Source organism: Excalfactoria chinensis, chromosome 4 (assembly GCF_039878825.1).
Source record: "Excalfactoria chinensis isolate bCotChi1 chromosome 4, bCotChi1.hap2, whole genome shotgun sequence".
Classification (NCBI taxonomy): Eukaryota; Metazoa; Chordata; class Aves; order Galliformes; family Phasianidae; genus Excalfactoria; species Excalfactoria chinensis.
In genome coordinates, this window is record NC_092828.1 from 27,180,000 (window position 1) to 27,194,594 (window position 14,595).

The window sequence follows — 14,595 nt, forward strand, 5'->3', positions numbered from 1 at the left end:
ATTTGGGAATTCCTAAAATAATAGCTTTACTTTTGGAACTGCAAAAAAGACATTTACTTGCAAAAAGACATCACTGTACCATTACTTTCTCTAACCTTCAGTCAAGAACGGAAATGAGATTTAAATATTCACTTCCTATCTACACTTCCTGTACTGCCCAGGTATGAGATGTAGATCACTGTTCCTACAGGGAGGCCGGGAGAAACAAAGGAAAGAGCGCAAACTGAAAGCATTTTGAAGGAACTTCTGCATCTAGTTCAAAGTTACAGCTCACAACAGGCAACTGATTTAGTCATAATTACATTAAGAAACTACATTTAGCATACAAGTACACTGTGATCAAAAGTTAGCAAGTTAAGAAGCAATAAAGCATATTTTCCCTTGGCATTAAAGCCAGTGCTATAAAATAAGCCACAGAGCATGTAGAAATGTATTGATCCACTGGAAGATCACTCATGAGAAACACAGATTTCAGAAAAAGGACCCTTGTGTTTTAATGGGAACAAAAAAGGAACAGCAGTAAATAACTAGTCTCTCCAGGCGTACAGGCATACTAGCAGCACGTTGCATCTTGTTTTTCAAGCATATCCAGGCATTTTGCAACTTCTTTCAATGAATGGAAAATGAATAACAAGCACAATCTGAACAGAAATGACACTGTATAAATGCTTGCTATTTTTTCAGCTTTGAGATCATACTAACAGGAGCTTGACAATTAATACATTGATAGGGTAATCAATATTTCCACCCCCACTTCCTCCCATATAGTTCTGCTTCGAGACATTACAGTATTGACTCTTCAGGTAGAGCATGTGCAAGAAATAGAGGTGAGGTTCAACTCCTTCACTGAATGAGGCTAAAAGCTGTAGAGTTAACTAACGAGTTAACTATGAAATAAGAGAACAAAAGCTTTAACTAGACACAATCATTAGAACAAGGCTGCATTGTAGTATCAAGGCAACTAAAAGAAGAAAAAAAAAGATACTGGGCTCCATTCTACATGGTACCAGCTGGCATTACTTCAGTTCATTTCAAAAAGGATTATTTGTCTCCTCTTAAAAGACAGTCTTAAAGTGTAAGACGTTCTACACTGAACATCCAAACAGACACACAATATTTTAATTGTGTACTTAAAAACTATCTGCAACTGTGAAGATGGAAAAAAAGTCTTGCTTCTCTATCAGAAAGCTTGTGCACATAAATAGAACACTATACTAATGCTCTATGTAAGTTACAAAGCTATTAACTTTGAAGTCTAACAAGTTTATCACCCAATTTTGGAAGCTGATTCAGTGCAAGGAACAGGTTTCGTAAGACAAACACTATAATGCAACTACTCAGCTGGCAAAAATAAGGTGCTACAGAACATTCGTCAAAAAATAAATCACTAAACATTATGGCTATTTTAGACTTTACAGTCACATTTTTAGAGCGCCAGTATAATGCACCACATGTAATACTTCAAAGATACGTAGTCACATTCTCTATTAGCTTGGAAAAGTTGGATCACAACAAAGATTACACAAAACTTGCAAAAAGAGTAAAAGCACTGTTTTTTTGCATGGAAAATGCAGAAAAAGTGCTGTAATAGTTGTAAGAGAGAGTCATATTGAAGCTTCTAACCCAGAGACAACACAGCTTCTCCCTAATCACAAGTTACCTCAAACTAACTAAGCAAAACACTTTTCCTAGCAGCATCATCTTCTGCAGTTCCACATATAAAGGACCACATACACAAGCTCATGTTTAGATATTGCACTGTCAGGCAGTATCTAAACGTTACTTCAGGCAAATATCAGTAGGAGTAAAAAACAGAATAAGCACTTTGTCTTGTTATACGAGCAAAGAGCTGACTTGTAATAATGAGAGATCTCAAGCAAAGCACTCTGTCACAATTGCTAGTCAGACACTTGACACACAAAAAACTAAAAGGCAAAACATTCAACTCACATGCACGCAGTTAGTAAAAAACATACTACCACAGAACCCAAGTGACAGGTCAGAATAGTTTCACTCCACAGTTCCAGGCTCAAATTCATAACACCTAATTAGTTACAGCACCTCTTTGAGAAAGACATCTGCTACTCACTCACAGGGGACACAGATAGTGAACCTCACTATCTTTCAAAAAAGGCTTTTCAGTAATTAAAAGCTGCTTTTAATTCAGCACGTACTCAGTGATGCTCAGAAAACTAGTTTTGACTGCATGTTCTCTTGAAAAAGACCTAGAAATTTCTGTGAATAGCAATCTGAAGGCCTCTCTCTCTCCCAGCAGAGAGAAACTAGCATCAGGTGCCCTGACTGGCATGACCACTGAAAACAAATACAAGATGAAGTCCATGAACTCCACCAGATTTTGGAACACCATCTGCCACTTAATCAGCTGCCACTCCTCTCTTGCCATCCAAGCAGACACATGCACTAACAAGTTTGGATAATTTCATTTTCAAGTGTAGTCTCCAGTGACAGAAACACAGACAGCTGACACTAACAGGGTAGCTACCACGAACCTTCCAGAAAAACCTGTTATTCTGCATGACTATTTATGTTAAAGCCACAACACATGAGTTGTAATCATTACTTACCTCAGCGTGGCTAAACAGCAAAATCTACATCTAAGTTTCATTACTTTTTTTTTTTCCCCTCCTGTTGTTAGTGTTAAAACCTTTTTATGCTTCACTGGAAAAAGAGAATGACAGACAGAACAGACCGTGTACTCTACAAACTGGGTAACCAGAAGACATTAAGTAGACAAAACAAGACTTCACCTTCTATCAACTGAAATCAGGATCTGTGACGGTTTACAGAATTTACGTTGCAAAACTGTTTTTCCAAGGAAAGAAATAATATACTAATATAATGTGTAAATCAAATTTAAGTTCTACTTCAGGTTGTGTAAAAATACTTTCAGAGAACTCACCAGAACCATAAGCCAACAAACTCTGGTGTCTGCTTTTTCCAGGAGTACCTAAGATGCACAGAATAGAAAGCAGAATTATGCTTCAAGTCAGTAAAGGAGAGAGTTGCACTTTTCTCTCTCCTTATACATAACTTCCTCGTCATACAGGCAGCTTTAGTTTCATCTTTCTGATGATTGATGCATGTTTAAAGGGAAGATTTGGTATGAAAAAGGTTAAATTATTTGGAAAATGAGTTCCTATCAAGTCAAACGTGTTTTCTATTTCAGTTACCATACTTCATTTAAGCTGGGTAGCACTGTTTATTATCTTAAACAAAAAGAACAAAATGGAATAAAAAACAGGCAACAAAAAGTAACTACCCATACAAGCAGCATCATAGTTTTTTCCACGTATATACTCCAGTTACTTTGTTTACATAAAACAGGTACAAAATGCACTACCTAATCAAGTTAGATATGAATGAAAACAGTGAGAAGGTTAATCTACCATTGCTGTATTGTTTTAGCGTTATGTGAAAAGTGAACTAAGAGCCTCGTTATTTTAATGGATATCAATTTAAGGAAAACACTTTTTGCTAGGTTTAAGCACGAAAGTTACATGCAGAAGATTATAGAAGGTCTGTTTACAACACCTATCACATTCGGCTGTCTTCTTCCCCATAGTGGTATTATCAATAAGATTTATACCACAACTGTACTTGTTTCCCTTGACCTGAATGCTGCAAGCAAGTGCATCTTTACTCCCAAACTGAAAATCTTTTATTACTTAATTTGTCTGAGGAGTCAAATTTATTCTTTGATTCAAACTAATTTAAAAAATGACTAATTTCAATTAAATACTAAAGGTAAAGCAAATATCTGATACTGAAATGCAAAGTTAAGTACATATTACTCAAGATCCAAGTTTGAAGCAGGCAGTGTACTTGCAGTACAGTGTCTTTTACCTTCAGATAAACAAATATATACAGAATATCTCTTGTAGAGCCAATCTCTAATGCTGTGAACTATGCATGAAAAGAATGGATTGACAGTCTCAACTGCTCAAGTTATTTAGCATAGCTCCTCTTTCTCAAGATGAATAGATACAAGAATATAATTGAAAATAACTTTACCCAATAACTGACTGCCTCTAGCCTCACTGACTTTCCTTGCTGAGTGCAATGGCCCAGATGATTTTGGCGTGCATTGGTTCAGAGAAGCACACCTGGACTTGGCTCCTAGAAGAAGAGACTTACATCAGGTTTAAAAGTACAGCCATGTCAGCAATAAAGACATGCCTAACATCACATATTTACAGTACCAGATGCATGAGACTACTTAAATAAATATAAAAAGAGGTATTTTCTAGAAAATTTAATGCTACATTTAAGCTCAACTTTGTTTTAACCAGAACCCACTACTGAAGCAATGAAATATAATTTTAATAAAGCTTACTAGGAGAAGAAAAAGAAAGGGAAGACTTCACCTTAGCACTAAGATAGTATTACTTAAGTCACTTAAACAGTGGCAAAAAAAACAGCTACAGGAAAGTTGGCTGAAAGTGACCTATGGATGCCTGCTCTGATGGGAGGCTGACATCACCAAGATGAATTTAGCTGTCAATGAGTCCTGAAAACTTCCAGGAATGGAGATCACAGAATCACAGAATTATAGGGGTTGGAAGGGACCTCTAGAGATCATCGAGTACAACCCCCCTGCCAAAGCAGGCTCCCTACACCACATCGCACAGGTAGGCGTCCAGGCGGGTCTTGAATACCTCCAGAGAAGGAGACTCCACCACCTCCCTGGGCAGCCTGTTCCAGTGCTCCGTCACCCTCACTGTAAAGAAGTTCTTGCGCACATTCATGCGGAACTTCCTATGCTGAAGTTTCAGCCCATTACGCCTAGTCCTGTCCCCACGCACTACTGATCCTATGGCCCTAGTGGACAACATGGACCTGTACTACTATTCCTCATAATTCATCCCAAAACGTTGGGTCTCCCACTCCATAATTTGTGATTATTGCTACATTAGCTGGTACTACTCAGTTTGGAGTCATCATCTTTGTTCAAGTAATTGCAGATTGTTACAATACCTCCCCCCTACTCTTCCTTTCACCTAAATAAGCCTCAGTCCCTCATCCTCTCATCGCAAGCCATGTGCTCCAACACTGTTCCCAAGCATGCTGTTTCCAAATAACCTTCTTGAAATGGGCAGACTCCAAAACAGAGCAGCCAAGGTTGAGCTTCACAAATGCCAAGGAGAGAGAGAACACCAACTTCTGGCGTTAACAGTCCTGGAGGTGCTGAAGGTACACTTCCAGCATCCAGATCACTGAAGTGATTGAACAATGAATAGCTTCATTGCTTAACCTGGGCCTGACATAAAAAGCATCAGCTTGTCAGGTAGTCATATAATTTTTGTTTGTTTCAGTGATTTACAGTTTCTGACAATGTCTGCCTCTTATCACTGTTTACTATTTTAAAGCATGTCATTATAGCATGACATTTGGCAGGCTTAAAACTTAAGCCTAAAGCAGAAGCATTGTATTTAATTAGGTTTATCCAATTACAATAACCAGTTCACCACAAAGATGGTCAGAAGCAAGCTGATTATAACTAGGATTTACAGGACAGAGAGCACAAGCTTATTTATCTGCTCCCATTATGCCTTTAATTTTGGTCAGAGAATGAGTTGTCAGCTGCTGTTTGTGGCTTGAGTGGAAAAGCACTGATGGCTTACAGAGAAGTCCTGGCTAAAACAGGAACAGGAACCAAAACACTAATATAAAGTCAGAAAGTGCATTTTAACTAAATTTCCTTTATCACCAGGGGATGAAGCATAATTATCTATCTCCATATATATCCATCTCTTTAGAAAAAAAAAAAAAAAAAAAAAAGCAAACCTCTGCTTCCTCTTAGTCAGTTAGGAGAATATCAAGAAAAAGAAGCATGGAGAGGTAAGCTGTTAGTGCAGTTCTTTCCTTTGAATGGTAAGACAATGCTATTCATTCAAGAAGAGGCTTCATCTAGTAACATCTCGTTCAAAGAGTTACTCCTATTCTGTAAGGTCCTTTCTGTTCTGATAGGGGCAAATATAATATCAAGTCTGCATGAAGAAAAGCACAACCATATCCAGACAATAAATTCAAAGCTGACCTACCCTGCAGATCAGCAGCAGCTACAGAGTCTGTGACTGAGCTTTGTGACAAAAAAGAAAGACACTAGAATAAAGTAAAACTCTATTGAGAGTTTTACTTTACACCCACCACACAATGCATTTAGTCCCAGTACCATACACATCCATATTGCTCTTGTAAGTCCACATTACAGTGCAGACTACCTTCTCGTTTGCCTGAAATAACCAAGCAGTTACAACAATCCAAAGAATGTTTTAGCTTTCTTATGAAATCTTATGAAACCTGAAGCACTGATGTAATTCTACTTCCTACAGTAGGCTACTGCTAAATATTCACTGCTTCAGGTGGCAGCCAGGTACAAAAGGTAAGGCACTGCAACAGCAGTAGCTTTAGTTTTACTGTAGCTACAGATTCAGATACCTTTTGGAGTTGCTTTCAATGAGAGTAATCTAGGTCTTGGTATTGCTTTCAAAGAGACAGATCCAGAAGTTCCATTCTGGCAGGCTTTTGAAGGCCATTCTCCATTCTTGATGATGACTGTGGCACTTGTAGCTACAAGAAAGAACAATGGAGAATTTGGTCAAGAAAGTAGCTAGCTTGGAGAAAATTAAATCCTAAAGTAAGCCCATTTCACTATTTAAGTTAGAAGAAATAAAAGTTGGAATAAAAATATTATGAACTTTTTTGTTATTTTCTGTACAGACTGATTAACTGTAACAGATTAGTCCCTGGATGTTGCAAACACTTCTAAGAACTGGACATACAGCTTTGAACTTTGCACAGGAGGTGAGTATATGCAAAAGAATACTGATAACAATACACGAACAGAAGCCTTACCATGTCATACAAAGCAAATGTAGAAGGCATTTCAGTTTGACTAAACCAAGAGAGATCATCAGTCTGAAGTCATCCTGGCCACAGAATTGATTGGTTTGCGTGTTTGTTTGTTTGTTCTTTTAAGAAAATAAAGTAAAAAAGAGAACTGCCTCAAACAGCACCATTCCCTTTTCTTTCTCATTTGAATAGAGATACTTGCTGCAAAACAAGTTTAAAGAAAAGTTTCTGCAGTACGCATTCATAAAAGTGACTTCCTCAAAGGCAGAGGTCCTTAGATGTTGACCATCCAACACAAACACCAGAGGAGAGCTGAAGCCATACAGTGAACAAACAAACAAACACAGAAAAAGGAGCAAATAGACTCAAATTAGGAAAAGCAAGACATTTTCTGCCTCATGTAAAAAAATCAGGTTTCCAACAGAGAAATTGCTGCACACCATGTTTTCTCCATTTCAGGGAAGGGATCTTCAGGGAGGTTTGGTTTAGTGTCACAACAGAAAGTTTTAGCTAAAGAAAGAAAACTGAAATGTGGGGAGAGACAATAGCTTGTTCTAGTTTTGCAGCAAAAAACATGAAAAGATTTCTGGAGTAAGTACCGATTGGAAATACTTAGCCTCAAACAGCAAAAAAAAAAACATGGTGATAGTCAGCATTCTGATACCTTAAGACTAAGAAGTTGACTTCACACTGACCAGAGCATAATCAAAAACAACTAAATCAATGGAAAAGATGCCATGCTGTTACCTTTTTTTTTTTTTTTTTTTTTTCCTTCAGTACTCATTAGGGGAAGCAGGGGAAAGAGAGATTAATAAAAGGAAATACAGATAATATCAAGTTTGCCTCAGATTAGTGTTTTATGAGGCTGATTTTAAGGTAACAGGAAGTACACATCTAATACTATACATCACAAGATCGAACGCAGCATTAAGATTATTTTCATATTAATTTAAATACATTAGAATCATTCATCTAAAAGTTGACTCTTTCAGAAAAATGCTTCTTGACCAGGAATCAGTACAACATTTACAACAGGAAGGAAGAACAGAACTCCCTTTTCTTTCCCTTTTAGGTACACCTGACAAAAGCTTTCTACTTTTTGTTTGTTTTTAAAATAAAGGGAGATGGATCTTCTGAGAGCACAAAAAACTAAACATCTGCAACAGAAATTTATACATGAGAAACAATTTGCATAAAACATCAATGCTGCAGTTATTTTGGTAGAATCTGACCCCGTTCAACAGCAGATGATTTAAGTTAACTTGGTCTAATAAAGCGTGTGCTCTTAAGCAGTCCATTTTTTTCTGGGAGTTACTAAATTAAGAACTTTAGCTCCAAGTTCAGTGCAGGCAGCTACTGCCTGCCCATAAACTGCTGTGCTACTTTCTAATAGTTCACAAGCACACCATGGAAGTAACGCTTTAGGGATAAGAACACTCCTGATGCAGGGTCAGTAAGGCACCATTCACTGCATTATAAGCTGTGGAGTCAGACAACCAGATTGTATGCATAATTAAAATGCAGGCTTGCCTTTTTCTATAAGTAGATGTTGCAGTCTTGATGAGATACCAGCAAGTTTTAAAATGGTCTCATCAAATCCAAGAGCTAAATGTTTAAACGCAAGTCAGTAAGTGCTCTTTTTCATTCAAGTATTGACCACACAGAAATGTATCTCAAGGTAAATTACTAGAACAAACTTTTTACCTCTAAAACACATTTTCCCATATATGCAATTATTTTAATGCAACTCAAGTTTCTTCTCTTAACCCGAGAGTGTACATATTTCAGTATGTCCAATCACACTATTTTCAGCTCACAGCTGAAACTGTGGAGGTTTGTTAAAAATTGATGTTTTTGATGCTCAAACTGGTGTGCATGCATAGTATGTTTTTAATATCAATCTCATTTCAAATTTCATGATTTCCAAATTTCTCAGATAGGAAAAGTCTCTAGAGAAAAGAATTATAAAAATCAAATGATCATTAGGCAGAAGAGTAATGCTGCTAAAATGATCAGTCCAACGATATCCCACAACAAAGGGCTGAGCTGACACAGCAGGAGGGACATGTTGTTTTGTAAGTTTTTTTTTCCCCACTAACAAGATGAACTCCTTAAACAAAACAAGCAAAATGTCTTTGTAAATTTAATGCAGTTGAGAGGACAATGATAGCTCATTATAGATTTCCTAACATTCACAGCACAAATCTACAGTCCTGATTTAGTCAGGACACACAAACCTAATAAAAGCACCGAAGGATTACAAACACAGACTTTTTCCTGACGTTACTGCATAGAAGACTAACAAAAAGACTAGAAGAAAAAAGGAATAGCACTGAATATAAAACAGAGGAAAAAGTAAACTTACTTTTTCACTACAATTTGATTTGAAGTCAAATATTACACTATATTAAAATATAATCATATGTAACCCAAATTCATTACACATAAAAACAGAATATCAGACTGAAATAATTCTTACGAAGTTCAGCAATTTAACCAATGAAAAATCACCTCATTGAAAAAAATCAGCAAATCAAAACATTTCATACATTCACCATAATCAAGTTACAAGCTTTAAAAAAGAAATAAAAAGAAATACAACCTACTTCTTTTCCCAGTAAACGAGGTTAACAAAGGAATAATACAAAAGCTGTAGGATCCCACTATCAGCAGTGTCAATAAGGTAATATCACAGTGGCTTCCTGAATCAGTTGGTGGTGTTAGTGTAGAATTGATGAAAATATCAGGAGAAAAATTAGTTTCTGTGCAACTGCGGAGTCCTCCTGGTATAGTCATTTAAAAAGGATCAGAACAAGCTTGAAGTCAAAGCCAGACTGCAGCCATGTTCAACCTCTCATATTCCTCTTGCTTGCTCTTTGTGAATCGGAGTGGAAAAAACTGTAAGCTTCGAGGCAGTGGACAAAACAGATTAAAGCAGCTAGCAAATCACTCTAAATAAGGAGTCATGGGTTTGGATACTTAATCTGCATACATTTCTTTGTTATGATGCAATGACCCTCTCCTTTGTTACACAAAGAGTAAAAGGAAGAGAGGACAAAGCTGCTTGGGAATTCCAGATACAGTTCTAAAACTGAACAGCAAAAGTCAACATGGCTGTCGGGGCAACAGAACCGGCCTGATTACAGAGAAACACAGAGTGCATATTTTATTACACGTACTCTTATTCCTTTGAGGAATAGGCTAGCTTTTCATTTTTAATGAAGACACTACAGGAAATAAGAAAGAACAAGAGAACATTCAGTTAATATATATGCAAGCATGCATGCGCATACATAAAGTGAAGTTGTATGTTAAAGCACAGTAGTTTGTTGTTGGTTTTTTTGTTTGGCTTTTTTCTTTTCCAGTCCATCGAAGGCAGATTTCAAAAGAAGGCTGACACAAAGCAAATGCCCTTGCCTAGTCTTGCAGATGAAATAAACAATGCAATTGTAGCACCACATTTGAATATACTCATTTGAATATGTATAGCTGGAAACACTCATACACATCTGACAGAGTTAGCTGGGTGTTAATTTCGTCACATTTTTACCCCCATAACCACCACAACAACTGGTACAAATCCTGGGTAGAGCTCCAAATTTAAGTTAATTCTGCCATTTTTCCCCTCAGTTTTGACTCAGTTCAGGCCATGCATCAATGCTTACAGTTATAACAGAAATGATAAATTGCATTCAACATTGCACCAGCTAAAAGCAGTTTTGCCTATCTGCTCACGATCTCATCTTCACATTTTGTCCTAGAAATATAAAAGCTGACATGATCTAGTTTCAACACAAGTGTCCAGTATAAGAAAAAAAAATAATAACATGCTATTGCAAATATTATGGTAAGAAATTCAGAGGTGACACATTACTTATTAAACTTACAATTTCTACTCAAGAACACTCATTGTTTTCATCATGTTTCGTGACAAAAGAGTAGCTGTACTGAAATTTGTATTCAAGAAATCAAAATCTAAAGCTCAAAGTTCCTTCAGATGGTATGTCTGCAGAAGGAAAGTCTTTAGCCAAGAGGCAAAAAGAGTAAGATCTAACACTAAAAAGAAGTAAGATGATAATTCATGCAGGATTCCTTTCAAGGGGACTTTTCTAAACAGATGTTGCGAGGTATCAGTTTAAATTACTTACAATTACTACTGAAGAGACTTCTCTCACTCTGAGTGCTGCTGAGTGATGAGATACTAGGTGTTCTCTCCAGCACTGATCTTTTGACAGGCACTTTGGATTTGGTGAGCAGTTTACCAGAGCTAGCCCGGGAAGCTGGAGAGTTTTTCACAGAAGAATACTTCTCTCTTGGTGAAGATCCTAAACCTGTCAAATCATAGAGGGAAGGATAAAGGGAGATGGAAAGTGAAAAAGAACAAACTTAGAGAATAAACTTAAGCATTCTCCTACATATATACCTACAAGCAGAAAGATTTACACGTACTAGAAATATATATAAAAAGGCAATTATCTCACATTTACATGGTAAATAAATGTATATAGTTTTTAAAGCTCTTTCCTTGACACAAATGCTGTAAATATAGCAAAACAGTTCCGAGTACCCCAAACCCCTATTTTACCTTCATACTAATCTGAGACTTAAGTCAAGAGCCAGTCTTTATAAGACTGGCCTTCAAGGAAGACATTTGCATGCACATAAAAGCTTACTACTTACATTTCACTACCTCTGAGTATTATGCCTCAAGATGACCTAAGACAGATTCTTTCGTTTCTTCTTACCCCCAAACACACACTGCTTTTTTCCCCTGTTTCATGGAATACTATAAGATAATCTACTTTCAAGGACAAACAAGACAGAAGTATCAAACTGTACACTTTTCACATAAATACACCTTAAAACTGACTCGCTCTACAAAACTAGTTAAGCAGCACATCTTGGAACCAAGTTCAATGGTCAGATAGTGCAAAGACATTTTTTGCATTAACTGCTGCTCTCATTTGAGTTCACTGAACATAAATTCCCAATAGCTGGATTAATCAAGCTATTTAGAAATGGGAAGTGTGCCACCTTCAGACAGAAGCTTCCTCTTGTACTGCTAAAAATGTTGTTGCTTTGTTAGTAGAAACATTTCAGATTAGTTAATTAACTTTCAGTTTATTCCTCAAAAGTGTGTATCCAGACCAAAAATACAGCTGTCTCAAAAAGTTATGTATACACAGACTTGTCGTGCACATACTGAACTCACAGCTCTGAATTACAATTCAGATGTCAAGGAATCTATCTTTATAAAGGTCTCCAAATAATGACAGAAAAGATTTCATTATTTTTGTAGAGAAATCAAAACAAATAGAGAGAAGGAAAACAGATTTAGGTATTTTCAATTATACAGATTACCTTAATTCCTGACTTTATTGCCTTTTTAAAGTCTCATAGACCCAGTTTATACTACTCAAAAATAGATGAATTTTACTTAGAATGATCAGTTTTTCTATTTGAATATAATAACCCTTCCTTTTATTCTTGCCAACAGTTATATTTCTGTCATTCTGAAGCTATGCAGGGGAGAGCTGAAATATGAGGAAAAACAGCTAATAATTCCACATTATTCAACATCAGTTTTGCAGCAGAATCCCCTTTCCTGAGTACCAATAATCAAGAAATAACAGTTTGCACCACATCCAAGAAAGCATGACATTAAAGGATTATATGAAGACTTAGGCAACAGAAACGTGTTTGCATTTCAACAGTAGGTGGTGCAATAGGATTAAATAATGTACCTCAAATCCTCTATGAAGTACACAGAAATCTGATCAGTGTGAATAAAGGAAGATACATGCATGCTACTTCCTGCAATTTCAATCGGTTCAGTAATAACAGAGAAACCCTGCCTACAGTATATACTAAAGATGCACTAAAATATGATTTGATACCAGTGACTGAACATGACACATGAGCTTACCTTAGTCATTAAACATGCTTAAGTGTCAGACCTCCCTTAAGATCTCCACTTTTACTGCACTACTATGCAGCACCGTGATGCTACATATGGTTTTAATCTAGCCTAGTATTAAATCAGCAACAAAATTATCAGACATATTCTGGATTTCCTATTATTTTATTGCAAAGGGCATCTGGATACATCCAACTCACCAAAGAGCATCCAGCCTATTTTGTGCTATGAGAACACTGTGAACCATAAGCGGTTCATTCACAGAAGTCACTTCAGACAGGCACTCTAAGCAAAAACCTCTAAACTCACCTGTCTGATAAAACAGATAAATGAATAATCAGCACTGGTTCTAGATTTCACAGAACAAATCAGTTCTAAACTAACTTTCTAAAACTTTTCAAGTAAACAAGCTTATTTCATTAATGGATCAACGTACCAGAAAACTAATTAATCCATGCCAGTCAAAAATCCCTTTGCTAAATAGCCTCTCAGTAAAACAAGGTAAAAATTAAACTACGCAACCAATCCCTCCTAATTACCACATATCCTAAAATGAAACAAAAGGCTGCTGTACAAACACTGCAGGTTAAGTTTGCATGACATCATATGTTAAAGGTTTACATTTCAAAAGGCAGATTTTGGAACAAATATTGCTGATAAGCTACATTCTGTTGTCTGCTATTGTGCCAGGTTCCAAGTTCATCCACTTCGAAAGATACAGGAAAGAAATCCTGTTTTCTTCAGTCATTTTCACTCAAGAGGAATAGAGGCAAGCACGTGAAAATACACATACGTTATTTCCAGCCAGCTTGGTTTCTTCACTGAAACTGAAATGAAGCAGTTTACAAAGTCAGCAGTGAAGAAAAGCTCTTTCAGTGGGCTACACAGCATCAAGTTTCAGGACAGAATAAAACAGATAATTTTTGCTTTGTTCTTAGTTCTGCTGCTGTGTGCTTTCACTCCAAGGCTTCCATTAAAATTACTACAATGTACAAGTAACATTTTTCAAGAGCCCTCCTTGAAGAATTTTAGTCATAACAAAGATCATTGTGCAGTAACTCTTGGTGTTATTTCAAGCAATACAATGATTTTACAAAATACTTTAAAAAGTACCACTCCCTAACCAGAATTAAAGGAAAAGGTTTTAAAGATGGAGACAGGAATATATGGTATACAAACAAAAGTACTGAAAACGTGCAACACAGGCAGGATAGTTAGTGATCTATTATTATAATGACAACAAGCAATAGCATCAAAGTAGCTGGCTTTCATCAGTTATTTAATCTAGTCGTTGAAGTAGAAATATCACATTCCTCTACAGTGAAGTAAAAAGCTGGCAGCTCTTCAGAAAAAAAAGAACATCTCTATGCAACAACTATGTTACAGCAAGTATGTTAAAGTATCTCTAGTATTGGTATGGAAATAAGCAAGGGACATGGATCATTTTTCAAGTAGTTCTGATTTCATGTCCTCACTTAAATAAGCATCCCCTCACACAAATCCTGCATAGGTGGATTATTGTTCAGAATAAATTAAGGCTGGAGCCCAAAAAACTCCTATTAGGAAAATAAACATATGTCAGTAGTGGCTAACTTGAAACAGCTCTGACAACAGGCAGATTTTAAGGTTAAACACATTCATCTGTTTTAAGATTCAGAATCCAAAGTTTCAAAACCTATCAACACATTCCACATCTAGAACTGAGCACAGAGCAAGCAGGGCTATACAGTGCTTGGAAATTAAAGGTCAGAAGCCTTTCCTAGACAGAAATTTAGGGCAGACTTAAATGCACAACAGGTCTTTGG

At 36.6% G+C, this 14,595-nt stretch overlaps 1 protein-coding gene across 6 annotated transcripts in view; it reads right to left on the reverse strand.

The window, feature by feature from the left end:
- MTUS1 (microtubule associated scaffold protein 1) overlaps positions 1-14,595 on the reverse strand; it is a 108,132-nt gene that overhangs the window by 53,878 nt on the left and 39,659 nt on the right. For 5 of the 6 annotated variants that reach the window (XM_072335715.1, XM_072335717.1, XM_072335714.1 and 2 more), the window contains 4 exons: positions 11,022-11,204; positions 6,460-6,591; positions 4,033-4,137; positions 2,921-2,968 (listed from right to left, as the gene is read on the reverse strand). In XM_072335715.1, the coding sequence (XP_072191816.1) occupies positions 2,921-2,968; positions 4,033-4,137; positions 6,460-6,591; positions 11,022-11,204 (468 nt within the window). The remainder of the gene's footprint in view (positions 1-2,920; positions 2,969-4,032; positions 4,138-6,459; positions 6,592-11,021; positions 11,205-14,595) is intronic. The other variant, XM_072335719.1, reaches the window with a different exon arrangement.